This window comes from Pseudophryne corroboree, chromosome 7, assembly GCF_028390025.1.
Source record: "Pseudophryne corroboree isolate aPseCor3 chromosome 7, aPseCor3.hap2, whole genome shotgun sequence".
NCBI classification, from domain to species: Eukaryota; Metazoa; Chordata; class Amphibia; order Anura; family Myobatrachidae; genus Pseudophryne; species Pseudophryne corroboree.
The window spans coordinates 509,200,986-509,214,110 of NC_086450.1; the positions used below are offsets into that span (position 1 = coordinate 509,200,986).

The window sequence follows — 13,125 nt, forward strand, 5'->3', positions numbered from 1 at the left end:
CATTATGTATAAGGATGCTACTACTACAGGGGTGGCATTACGTATTAGGACGCTACTATTACTGTTGGGGGGCATTACATATAACTGCTACTACTACTGGGGGGCATTACGTATAAGGACGCTACTACTACGGGTGGGGCATTACGTATAAGGATGCTACTATTACTGTTGTGGGGCATTACATATAACTGCTACTACTACTGGGGGGGCATTATGTATAAGGACGCTACTACTACTGGGGGGGCATTATGTATAAGGATGCTACTACTACTGGGGGGGGGCATTATGTATAAGGATGCTACTACTACTGGGGGGGCATTATGTATAAGGACGCTACTATTACTGTTGGGGAGCATTACATATAACTGCTACTACTACTGGGGGGCATTATGTATAAGGACACTACTACTATTGGGGGGGCATTACGTATATGGACGCTACTACTACGGGTGGGGCATTACGTATAAGGACGCTACTACTACGGGTGGGGCATTACGTATAAGATGAATAAGATTGTGCTACATTGTGGCGTAATTTTAAATGGGGGTACTATTGTGTGGCCATGCCCCTTAGTTGTGAGACCACACCACTTTTCCCGATGCACAACAAAGGAATATGGGAGGGCGCAAAATTCATAGTTTGCAGGGGGGCGCCGAACACCCTAGCACCGGCCCTGGCCACCAGTAGCAAAAGTACACCACGGCCACTGACACTATCTGCAGGGAGGGGAACAACGCTGATATGGAGGGTACTTGCAGGCAGCGAGTCGCCGCCCGCAGCTCCTCTCCCACCTACACACCATACCTGCCGCCTGACACCCACACCCCAGGGAGAGGGCGCTAGCTCAGGCACCGCTAGATCAGCATCTGCAGCATACACACAAGGGCTGCCATGCTCAGCCGCAAGCGGTGCGGAGCATGTGCAGCGGGACAGCGCCAGGACGGGACACGCACTAATCAACATTGCTGCTGGGCCGGAGCTCCCTCCGTCTGCAGCCTAAGGACGCGCGCCGCACATCTCCAGGGAAACACCATGCCTGCCCGCCCACAGGGCTCCGGACGCTTACCTATGCTCCGCAATCACAGCAGCTGACGCTGCCAGGCAGGATGGAGGAATGACGCCCGTCAGACGGGGCGGACAGTGTGCGGCGGAACGGGGCCAGGAAGGAATGCTGACCACGACCCATTGCTGCTGGGTCTGAGCTCCCTCCCTCTGCAGTCACCATCTCACAGCACCAGCCTGGAGGTTAGTGGCCACCACGACCCGCACATCCTTACCTCACACATACCTCACACATACCTCACATATACCTCACATATACCTCACATACCTCACACATGAGAGCAAAGGTACACACACTGTGACATCACACCTGTAGCCCACCCCTATATCTGCTAAGTACTCCCCGTCACTATGCCCTGTCACCCTCATCCTGCTCTCTAACTGCCTGTCTGTGTACTGGCCTTCACCCCTCTCACACCATCACCAACCCTCACTAACTACCACAGAGACTATGTGCACTGATATCTGCCCCTCCACCACCTGCAGCGCCCCTGGACCCCTCCCCATCCCCCGCAAACCCCCGCACCTGCCCCTCCACCACCCGTGGCACCCCCACCCACTGCGCCTTCGGACCCCCTACCCCACCCGCAGTGTCTTCCAAACCCCTCCCCCATCTGCAGCAGCCCCTCCCCCACTCCCCCATCCGCTGCACCCCCGGACCCATCCCCTGCACCCCCACCCCTCCAGCAACACTTTCGGTCCCACTACCCCACCCGCAGCACTCACCACACCACCAACCACTCCACCTGCGGACCCCCTACACCACCTGCTCCTCCACCACCTACAGCCCCTCCCGATCCACCGCACTCTCACCCCCCTCCCTCCCTCCCCCACCCGCAGCGCCTCCAGGCCCCCTACCTCACCCGCAACACCTGCACCCTTCTCCACCAGCAGCGCCTCCGGAACCCCTCCCCCATCCGCTGAACCCCCGCATTCACCCCTCCCCCATCCGCTGCACCCACTGAACCATCCCCTACACCCCCACCTCTCCAGCAACCGCAACACCTTCGGACCCACTACCCCACCCTCAGCACCCACCCCTCCACCACCCACTGCACCTCCGGACCTCCTACACCACCCGCTCCTCCACCACCTGCAGCCCCTCCCCATCCACCGCACCCCCACCCGCAGCGCCTCCAGGCCCCCTACCTCACCCGCAACACCTGCACCCTTCCACCCTGCAGCACCTCCGGAACCCCTCCCTCATCCGCAACAGCCCCTCAACCGCCTCTCCCCCACCCACTGCACCTCACCTCTCCCACACTCCCGGACCACCTCCACCATCCGCTGCACCCCCGCACCCACCCGCGCACACACCCCTCCACCACCTGCAGCACCTCCAGACCCCCTCCCCCATCCACCGCAAATCCACACTCATGTCCCTCCACCACCCATGGCACCCCCACCCACAGCACCTACGGACCCCACACCTCAACACACACGGACCTTCCCTCCTCCGGACCCCTAACCCCATTCACTGCAACCCCCTCTCCCACCCGCAACGCCTCCACACCTCCTACCCACCCGCCACACCCTTTCCCACCCGCCACACCCTTTCCCACCCGCAGTACCTCTGGAACCCCTCCCCCATCCAGCCCAGCATCTGCCCCTCCCCCGCACACAACGCCCCCTCCCCCGGTACCCACCCGCGGCGCCTCCAGACCCCCTATGCCACCCGCCCCTCCACCACCTACATCACCTCCGGACCCCCTCCCCCATCCGCCACACCCCGCATCTGGCTCTCCCCCGCCCGCTGCACCTTTGGATCCCCTACCCCACCCACGCAGCAGGCCCTTCCCAATCCGCATCGCCTACACCATTCGCAACAGCACCGCACCCGCCACTCCCCCACCCACCGCGCCCCCTGGACTCCTCCCCCATCCACTGCACACCCGCACCCACCCCTTCCCCATCTGCAGCGCCTTCGGAACCCCTCCTCCATCCGAAACAGCCCTGCAGCTGCCATCCCCCACCTGCGACACCCCTGCTCCTACCCCACCCACAGCGCCTTCATACCCCCTCCCCCATCCGCGGTCCCCACTCCCCAAACCCCTTACTGTTGCAAGGGACTACGCCCCCTTCATCATCGGACGCCCTTTCATTGAGCAATATTCAAACACTAACAAAACTAGGAATGCAGGTAATACTCCATATATTGAATCCCAGAAAGGCGTGTAGGGGTTAAGGGGGCGTAGCCCCTTCCGACGGTGTGAAGAGCGCCCGTAGGGCGCGATGAAGCACCTAGTGTATATATATATTTCATGTTTATTATGTATATGTGCATAATGAAGAATGTTTGTGTACATTACTTTGTTCCCTCTTTCATGCAATCTACTGTTTGTACTAAACTATTTGTTTACAATCCTCCCTGACAGGAGCTCAGGGCGGGTCAGTGGCCGATGCGCTACTACAAGATGGCTACTTTGCGGTCAGGGCGGTGACTCGGGACACCAGCAAACCAGCAGCTGTGAAGCTTAGGGAGGCCGGAGCGGAGGTCGTGTGTGCAGATTTGGACAATGAGGAAAGTCTGGTGGCCGCACTAACCGGAGCCTATGGAGCTTTCGTGGTCACCAACTTCTGGGAACACTTCAGCATTGAGAAGGAGGTGACACAGGTAAGGCCCCATGTATATAGAGAAATGCTAGCCACCACTGTAACCCTATTTATTATTCTGTAAAGGGGCAATGTCACATGTACGTGAACTTTACATAACAGTGCAGCTCCCTCCTCATGCGGAACCATGAGGGTCTTATGTTGGGGACCCCTCTGGATTGGGAGATGCTGTACGCTGCTGGCATCTTAACAGACACTTATCCCAGACTGACAGCCAGTAAACCACGATTGGCAAAAGACCTATCAATCAAAGTGGAGTGACTACTGATTGGTCCTTCTGCCTGCTCCCATATTGTGCTGTCATTTAATAGAGCAGACAAGTTAGATTTCCGGGTTCTGCACAACAGGACTGGTGGATTCTGGGAAAAATAGCTGCACAGAGTAGACCTAGTTGAGTTATGTTACCAGCATCCCCGAGTTAGTGCAATGTATAGGTAGGTGGTAGTGCTGCTTTATGTTATGACGAAGCTGAGCTCCCCTTTAATCCTTGATTTCACACTGGTGGGAAAATTATATTGCGACAGTCTTCAAATTTCTTAATCCAATATAAAATAGAGTAAAGCAATAAAGAGTAAACGCAATGAAAAGCAAATATGCAATTTAATAAAAATTCCACCCAAATAGGAGCACGGCTTATTTTCCTTCCATCAAGCCTGGTCCCCATAAAGTGCGTCTTATAACAAGGTCACATAGTAACTGTTAGTGAGAGTAAGCTGCCTTCCGCATCAATAGACAAGACAATGACAATCTGCTCCCTCTTCATTGCCACAATATGACCATAAGTTAAATAAGTTTGCTGCATCATTGCTTATATATATATATATAATATATATATATATATATATATATATATATATATATATAATCACTTTCACTGCAGACATTGGAGAGACAGGATCATCAAGAGTACATACACTTTTATGTGCCTCCAGTTTGACCAGTGACTATTTTATGGGATGAAATATCATTTCTTTAATTGGGATCATACATTCCATATAAAGACCTTTGTGGCCAGTGAAATTATCTAATTTAATCTGGCGATATTTACTCTGCCCAAACCGCAGTTTTTCTGGTTGGTGGAAAATATAGGCATTTGCCCTTACTAAATCGTTAGGTATGTGGCATTAGGATACCTTTTTTTTTCAATTCAGTAATTTTTTATTGATTTTCTGTTTTTAGAGTAACAAAAATGCAAAACACAAAAAGAAAAACCAAAACAACAACAAACACATTTCCTGAACTAGGGAATACGCAGATTCCCGGCACTAAAAGTAATCGTTATATCACCAAAGAAGTACAGGCTTGAGTTTCGAGATATAAGTCTTTCAAATCGGAAATAGTGTTGCATATCATCCATCACATATCACTCAGACATTGTATACAGAATCGCTTAGGGTAACTAAACATAGGCAAACAACAAATCACACAACAAAAAGTACCAGCAGAGGGGCGGCTGGTCGCAGGAGCTGGAAAACATTACAACGATATCCCAGTGCAGATCTAAAGTCCCAGTCCCAGTCCAACCCTACGGTATAAGTCTAAACCTCCACACACGTAGACACGGATCACACAGTGGCGATTGCTCAGCCACTTCGGTCCAGCGAGTACGGGGATTCAAGCCATCTACCCCACAGGTCTTGATATTTTTTCCTTGCCTTCCTGGCCAAGCATACGTATTTCTAATGAGAAGCTGTATCATTAACAAGCGACACCCAGGACTGTAATGTGGGAGCATCTTTAGCCAACCAGAGTCTGGCGATACACACCTTGGCCAGGCCACAGAGATTAATTACATAGCGTCTGGCAGGGGGGGTCCAAGGCATCCTCCTCTATAGCTGATAACACACATGTCCAGAGATGGCCCTGACCAATATGATGCCCTAGGCAAGATTTTGGCTGGTGCCCCCTAGCAACCCCGCTATTTCTGCAGGACATGCCAGGCATGAGTCAGCTGGCAGCTCTGCTAACATTGGGGCGCCTTTTGTTTATGAAAATGAATCTTATTTGCATTACTATTGGCTAGGATGCACAAGCAGCTTTTGCTGATTAAAATTATATGCAGCATTTCTATATTCTGTGTGCAACTGCAGCTGTATCTGCATACGAAATGCTACATTACAGTGATTTTCAGGAATACACTGCAACATAGCATTTCGTATGCAGATACAGCCTCAGTTACACACACAATATAGGCATGCCGCACATCATTTTAATCAGCAGAAGCTGCTGGTGCCCCTAAGCATACAAAATGCCCTAGGCATTTGTCTAGTTTGCCTATGCCTAGGGCCGGCCCTGCACATGTCAACGGGAATGCCAGGTGACACCAGGGCGTTAATAACATCCGACCAGAATACAGCAATCTTGGGGCAGAGCCAGATAATGTGCCAGAAATCTGCATCCAGACTACCACACTTAGTACATCTGGTGGAATGAGTATCTCCTATGCAGCACAATCGCACTGGTGTCATATATACTCTGTGTATAATAAACAGTTGGATTTGTTGGTATCTAGTGGTGGTAGTAGACAATCGAGGAGAGCATAGAGCACCCTCCCATAGCTGATCAGAGATGGAGCCCAGGTCAGATTCCCACTTATTTCTAAGAAGGGATAACTGGTCAGAGTAGTGAGACCGGAGTACACTTGTATAAATATTGGATACCAGATGTCCATTCCTTAGGGTCTGTAGGAGAGATTTGACTGGGGAGTCAGTAATCATGGGAGAGGTATCGGGAAACTGTGCGTTAATCGCATGTCTCAGCTGCAGGTAGCGGTAGAAATGAGAACAGGGTATATTGTATTCCTGTTGGAGTTGCAGGAAGGATTTCAATATAGCGTCGTTATACAAGTGTCCCAGGAATGTCACACCCCACCTCCCCCATACCGCCCCAGGCTGTCCAATGGAGTGTCTGGATCTATACCTTTGCCTAACAATATAACGTGTACCTGTTTCCATATAAGAATGGCCTGCCTTATTATAGGGATCTTAGACAATTTAGGATTCCCACAGGGAAGCATCTGTAATGGAGAGCTATCAGGATATTCCTGTAGATGCAGTTGTGAGTGTATAGTGAGGGTATCGGAATCAGTCACCCATTCCCATATGTGTGCCAGCTGTGCAGCGTAATAATAAAATCTAAAGAGAGGGAGAGCTAGGCCACCCCGCATTCTTGGCCTGGACAAGATGTCAAGCCTCAACCGCGCTCTCCTACTGGCCCAGATTAAGGAGGATAGCAAACTGTCAATCTGTCTAAATATTTTCATATATATATATATAGAGGACTGCTGGAGGACAAAAAGAAGCTTAGGCAAATACACCATCTTCACCAAATTGACCCTACCAGTAACAGTCAGAGGCAAAGTCCCCCAAACCTTGACCTTTGAGCAAAGATATACAATCTGTGGCTTAATATTAAGGGATACGTAGGTACAAGGGTCGTTCGATACCCATATACCCAGGTATTTGAAAGAATCCACCCACTTGAGCGGGGTATGTATCAATGGGGCTACCGGGATTGGGCCCTTAAGCGGAGTGATGGTGGACTTGTCCCAGTTAATCCTGAGCACAGAGAAGTGACCATAGTTAGTTATCAAATCAAGGATTTTAGGCATTGAGCAAACGTAATAATCAACGAATAACGAAAGGTCATCAGCGTATAATGCTATTCTGTCCGGCATTAGGGTACCTTTTATTTATACCTTCTTCAACCATATAATCATATACTACCCCGTTTAAGCCTCTTTTTAATGAATATACCCCTGAGGAAGTCCTGCCAAGGGACGAAACGCGTAGGGTTAAAAGGCGAATAGGATACTCTGTTTACATTCAGGAAAATCCCACCAGTGAGCTCACATCCTGAGGCGGTTGGTGGCACATGTTATACATCTGTCCCGGTGTAATAATGGGTTCCTGTAGAACACCTCATCTATGATGCAGAAATTGTTTTATTGTATCATTTCAGTGGATGTTACAATAAACATCAGACGTTTCATTAATTGTGGGCTTTGTGCCATTTTCTGGGTGTCTACGTTCTTGGTGTGAGGGTATTTTCTAGGAGAACAAAAATATCCAATTGGGGACAACCAAGTGGCGATTTGGAACTTCAACATATACCTGTGTTGGGAATTCAATCAAGTCCTGTAAAGAACATCGGTGAACAATTATCAGGAGAGATAAATAGAATTGTCTATGGACTTTTATTATGGACAATCATATCTTTTGATTTAGTGCCCTCTGGTTTCCATTTATTCCACATTTTTTTTTGTTCCTACTAACAGGGATCTACTGTGAGGTGCGGCTGTTTGATGTGTGTGATAAGGGTACCGTCGCTGTATATACTGTATATATGTATATAGAACTGACTTTACCTAACACACTCTAATTGGGGAGAAAAAAAATGCAGGAGACCCCATAACACGAGTGACTGTTTGTGTGTTTTGTAGAGTGCAAACGATGTTGCATGTATTGTAGGGAATATAACTGCAAAAATAAATGTATATTGCTAAATTGTACCTCGCACATAGATATTACATGTTAGGCATAGCTTTAGTTATCCCTCTGTGCTGGCCGTGAGCATCGTCCATAACCTAAGACCGCGTTCTCTATTATTTGGAGTATTTTATGATAAATCAATAGGATTGACAGGAGGGCTTGTGCAGAATGAAGGAATTGTGGGGAAGAGAAGGGAAGCAATGGCACTTCTACTGAATGCTGAGCTCTGCAAGCACACGTGCTACTTGCATGGTAGGATTTAAGGACAGTTAGAATATTTTTATTCATACATTTGTTAGTAGTAATTTGCACTTGTAAATTATGAAATGTTTCCTTCATCTTGCTAGAAATATATTTTTCATCAGTGATTCACAACCTCAACCCTCAAGCTTTCCCAGCAGGTCACGTTTTAAGGATTTCTGTCTGTGGGAACAGGTGGTATAATTACTGACCCAGCAACATAGAGTAACTCACCTGTGCATGATTACAGACATCCACAAAACATTGCTCGTTGGTGGTACTTGAGGGCTGGAGTTGAGAACCACTGCTTTAAATAAATACTGGCTTAATCAGATGAGGTCAGAAAGTTTTTGTCTCTCTCCTGGAACCATTGGTGATTGCACTGTTTTGGAGCAAATTGGCTGAAACAATGATGAAGATCTTTCTCCTCTACAGGGAAAATTGATCGCAGATGTAATCAAACGACTTGGCCTGACCTTCGTGGTCTTCAGTGGCCTGGACAACGTGAAGAAGCTGACGGGGGGAAAGCTGGAAGTGCTCCATTTCGACGGCAAAGGGGAGATAGAGGAATATTTTAGACAGATTGGAGTCTCTATGGCCAGTGTGCGACTTCCCAGTTACTATGAGAACTTCCTGACTTTCTACAGGCCCCAGAAGAACAAGGACAGTGACAGCTACTCTCTGGGTATGGCACAGGGTGATGTCTTTTAGGGTTATGGTGAAGGCGGGGGACATGGCAGCTGTCTGTATAAACACCTGAAGGTGTGGAGACTGGTGGGAGGATGCGTGTCTTATAGAGTGGAGAATGATGAAGGCGGGCCGGGGACATGGTTGGATGATTTGGGGATGTAATCAGCAGGAAAATATTAGACAAAACTTGATTCCCCCATCATCAGATTTATGATACACCTGTAAAACTAATGCAGAAAGATTATGGTGTCCACCTCTGTATGAGTTCATATGTCCACCTAGTTTTATAAGTGATGAGTGGCGTTCCGTAGCGGTTGCGTTTCTGTAGCTGTCACAGTTTTCGAGTTTTGTTGAGCACATTAACATTTTTCACATTTTATATTGTCATCTTCAAAATGTCATTCCAGCCATGCCCATGGGTGACGTTCCGCTGGATGGGTTGTCTGTGAAAGACTTGGGTCCTATCGTTGTCAGTATCCTGAAGTCTCCATCGCAATACGCTGGCAAGGACATTGGGCTCAGCACGGAGAAGCTGACGGTAGAGCAGTATGCAGCTTTAATGTCCAAAGCCTTGGGGAAAACCATCAAGGATGCCAAAGTGAGTATTGGTGGGACAGGGCTCTCCCAGTGTCTAATGGACCCAAGACACAAGAGGAGGTAGTGGAGGTGTGATCTGTACCAGAACCTGGCGCCTAGTAACTGGGAGCCTTGCACCTGCTGCAAGTGATTGACAGGCAGTTTGCAAAGCCCCGAAATGGTTAGAATCCCTGCACTAGGGTGCAATGAAGGTATAAACAATAGGCCTGCTAATTGCCAGACAAGGAGGCTTCTGAGTTCATAACAAAATTGAATACAACCTATGAACATACTGTACGTAATTCACATCAATGCTAAAATGGCAACAGTTTACCAATAGGAAACAGTGTATTAGTATCAGATTCCTGCAAAGCACCAGCTTAAATGCAATGTGTAATGTGTATCAATTCAATTCTTGCAAAATCACCAATGTAAATTGAATAGATTAAATGAAGTCACAGGTGTCACCAGCCACAAGTTGTCAAGTTCCAATCGTTCACTTCCCTGTGATTCCAACGAACTGTATCCGCAGCTGAACAGTCTGATCCAGCTGAGAGGATATTAGTGCGCCCTGAATAAGAGTCCCCCTGGTACAAGACACAGGTTCCCTTGGCGATGCATGCTGTGGGACGCTGGTGCTGTGTGCTAAGGCAAGGATAGCTGAAACAGTGCCACCACCAACGCGTTTCATCCCTTAAGTCTGTCTCCAAGGGATGAAATGCGTTGACATTTGCCCTCTTTCAACTATACCTACCCTAGCACACAGTACCAATGACCTTCATCATTGTCCGCCAAAGGGAGAGTCTGTGTCTTTGGAGGACTTTTAAGCTGGGTGCACACCTGAACGAAGCACTGATCATCTGGCGGTCCTTTCGATGGTGTGATCTTGTGTTCCGATGTACACACTGCAACCACCTCTTAACAGCAGATACAACTTGAAGTAATCAAAGGTAAGTGATTGTAACTTATGGGACAGAGGGAGCTTGGACTGCACAGTGCACACCCTAATTACAAACGTAATGAGAGGCGCCATCATGCTGAGACTTGTAGTTGCACAAAGAGAAAATGTAGTGCCAAAGCACACTCTATAGTACCAAGCACTGCTAATCAGAATAATTATAACAAACTCTGCAATCTAACATAGAGCAAAATGGAGGATGCTTGGCATACGTTTTGGCCCAAAAAGCCCAGGCCATCAACCAGCGACCAGGTGACCTCATCATTGGTGGGTCCATGACACTAAGTTTAAGTCTGGGGCACAGGACCTCAACAAAGCAGCAAGGCCAGCCACCCAAGGGCAGTAGACTAGTGTGAGGCCAATTGCTAGTGTTAATAACAAAAAAGCATAAACTATGTGTTAAAGAGTGTTACATAGGTGAGGGGTATTAATTAAAATGCTAAAAAGTGTTGTATTAGTAAAAAAAAATATTTATAAAGTGCTAGAAATGTGCTAAATTAAGTGTTACAATGTGCCACCCCAAAGCAGCCTGGCCACGCCAACTCAGTGGGCCCGTGCATCAAACTCATCCCCAAAACTGACAAATTGCATACATTTGTACGACTTACCATCACCGTGCCTTTCAATATGACTTACCATCACTGTGCCTTTCAATATGCAGTTTGTGAATGCTAGAGACCAATACTTTTTAAAACTGTAGTTTTAGGGACCCACCAGAGATGAGGTCACCTGGACGCTGTTTGGTGGGCTGGTATCATTTGGCCAGAAAGTATGCCAAGCACCTCAATTTTGCTCTATCTTACACTGCAGAGTCATTATAATTATTCTGATTAACCGTTCTTGGTACTATAGAGTGTGCATCGGGATTGATTGGAACCTCTATATATTTTGTGGAGGATGTCTGCTGTTGTATGGGCCATATACAGAGACGGACACAGACCATCTTTGGAGGCAGTGAAAACATGCTAATGGAGCATGTGAAAACATGCTAATGCTGAAACAGATGGGCTGTCTATGGAGAGGCCCACCGGCTGCAGCTTTCACCAGCCGTGCTGCGCACCATTGCGAGGACATCAGCCACACCACATGACCCTATGGTTGCTCAGAATGTCCTTTGGAATATGGCCACCTGGGTCAGAGGAACAGAGGCTGCTTATTTTTATAGGTTGTATTAAATGTTGCTATTACCACAGAAGCCTCCTAGTGTTAATGCCAGTAATCAGGCCTGTTGTTTAGACCCATATTGCAGCCTGTCGCAGTGGTTCTTTTTTCTTGTTCGTGTTTTCTCACAGTGTCCACACTATGGGCCTGATTCATTGATGGGTGCAATGCTGATTTTGTACGCGGTGGAGTTATTTTTTTGCCACTGTGCATGCGTATCAGTGCCGCGATGGTTTACGGTCGCAGTGAGGATTTATTTGTGAAGTGATTGACGGTCAGGGAGCATTTGTGGGAGCAGCAACTTCAGCGCAAACTTGCCGCGACTATGTCAGAGGCATGTCACGGCTTGCAATATCATACGCAGTAACAATGGCTCCAACGTTTTACTGCCAGGGCCCATGCTGTCCGACAGTTAGGTTACTCAAAAGGTCGATGTTTGAGCGGCGTGCGTCCGATTGTGCACCTTTTACACAAGTGGAATTCGGAAACCCTGCCAGTTGGCGTCCTTAGCATATTTTTCCTCAGCTGCAGTGTACACATTCACAGCTTTGGCACCATCAGCGTCCATCTCTGAACCAGGCCCTACGGGCTTTCATGGATGAAATACTCTGCAGACTGATTAATGATACTGGAAAGATAACATAAGAGCGAGGGAGTCGGCTAAATGTGGTATATATCTAACCCACGTCTCTCTGCTTACAGATATCCCCTGAGGCCTACGAGAAGCTGGGCTTCCCGGGAGCAGGAGAGCTGGCCAACATGTTCCGCTTCTACATCATGATGAGACCCGACCGGGATGTGGACCTCACCCTCAAACTCAACCCCAGGGCCAGGAAGTTCCAGCAGTGGATTGAGGAGAACAAGGAGGCTTTTCAGGACCTGTGAATGATTCCTTCGGCACTGGCTGCAGATTCCAAGCATAAGACTAAAAAACGTTGCGCTCAGTGTGAGGCGATGTTCCCTGGACCAGCAATGTGACACGGACATCTCTTTCTTTTTTCTTTCTTTTTTTAATGTTTTTTATAACATTTTTTATTAATAAAAAACAATGACAGCATGACACGTCTCAAGCATTATTAACCTTTATTTATATACAGTCTGAGGAATACAACTTTAAATAATAATCCCTCGCACAGCTGTTTATCTGTTTGGTTTCCCCTTGGTTCCTCACCTATTTTTCATCTCTTTAATTTCGTTATCCCGCCCCTATGCCATCTATAAAGCAATGGCAGCAGCGTGCCCGTACCAACCAGTTTGTGCCTGTACCAGTATATGTAAACAACAGTTCAGCCATCTTGTACTGAATTACATGCCTATATTAGATGGTGCTAGAAA

General features: G+C 48.1%; 1 protein-coding gene across 1 annotated transcript in view; it reads left to right on the forward strand.

Annotated features, from left to right (window-relative positions):
* Positions 1 to 12,847, forward strand: part of LOC134943952 (nmrA-like family domain-containing protein 1) — a 27,854-nt gene extending 15,007 nt beyond the window's left edge. Inside the window, exons 2-5 of the mRNA XM_063932508.1 lie at positions 3,438 to 3,676; positions 8,841 to 9,090; positions 9,503 to 9,693; positions 12,493 to 12,847. Of these exons, the coding sequence (XP_063788578.1) occupies positions 3,438 to 3,676; positions 8,841 to 9,090; positions 9,503 to 9,693; positions 12,493 to 12,675 (863 nt within the window). The 3' untranslated portion in view covers positions 12,676 to 12,847. The remainder of the gene's footprint in view (positions 1 to 3,437; positions 3,677 to 8,840; positions 9,091 to 9,502; positions 9,694 to 12,492) is intronic.
* The last annotated feature ends 278 nt before the right edge of the window (positions 12,848 to 13,125 follow it).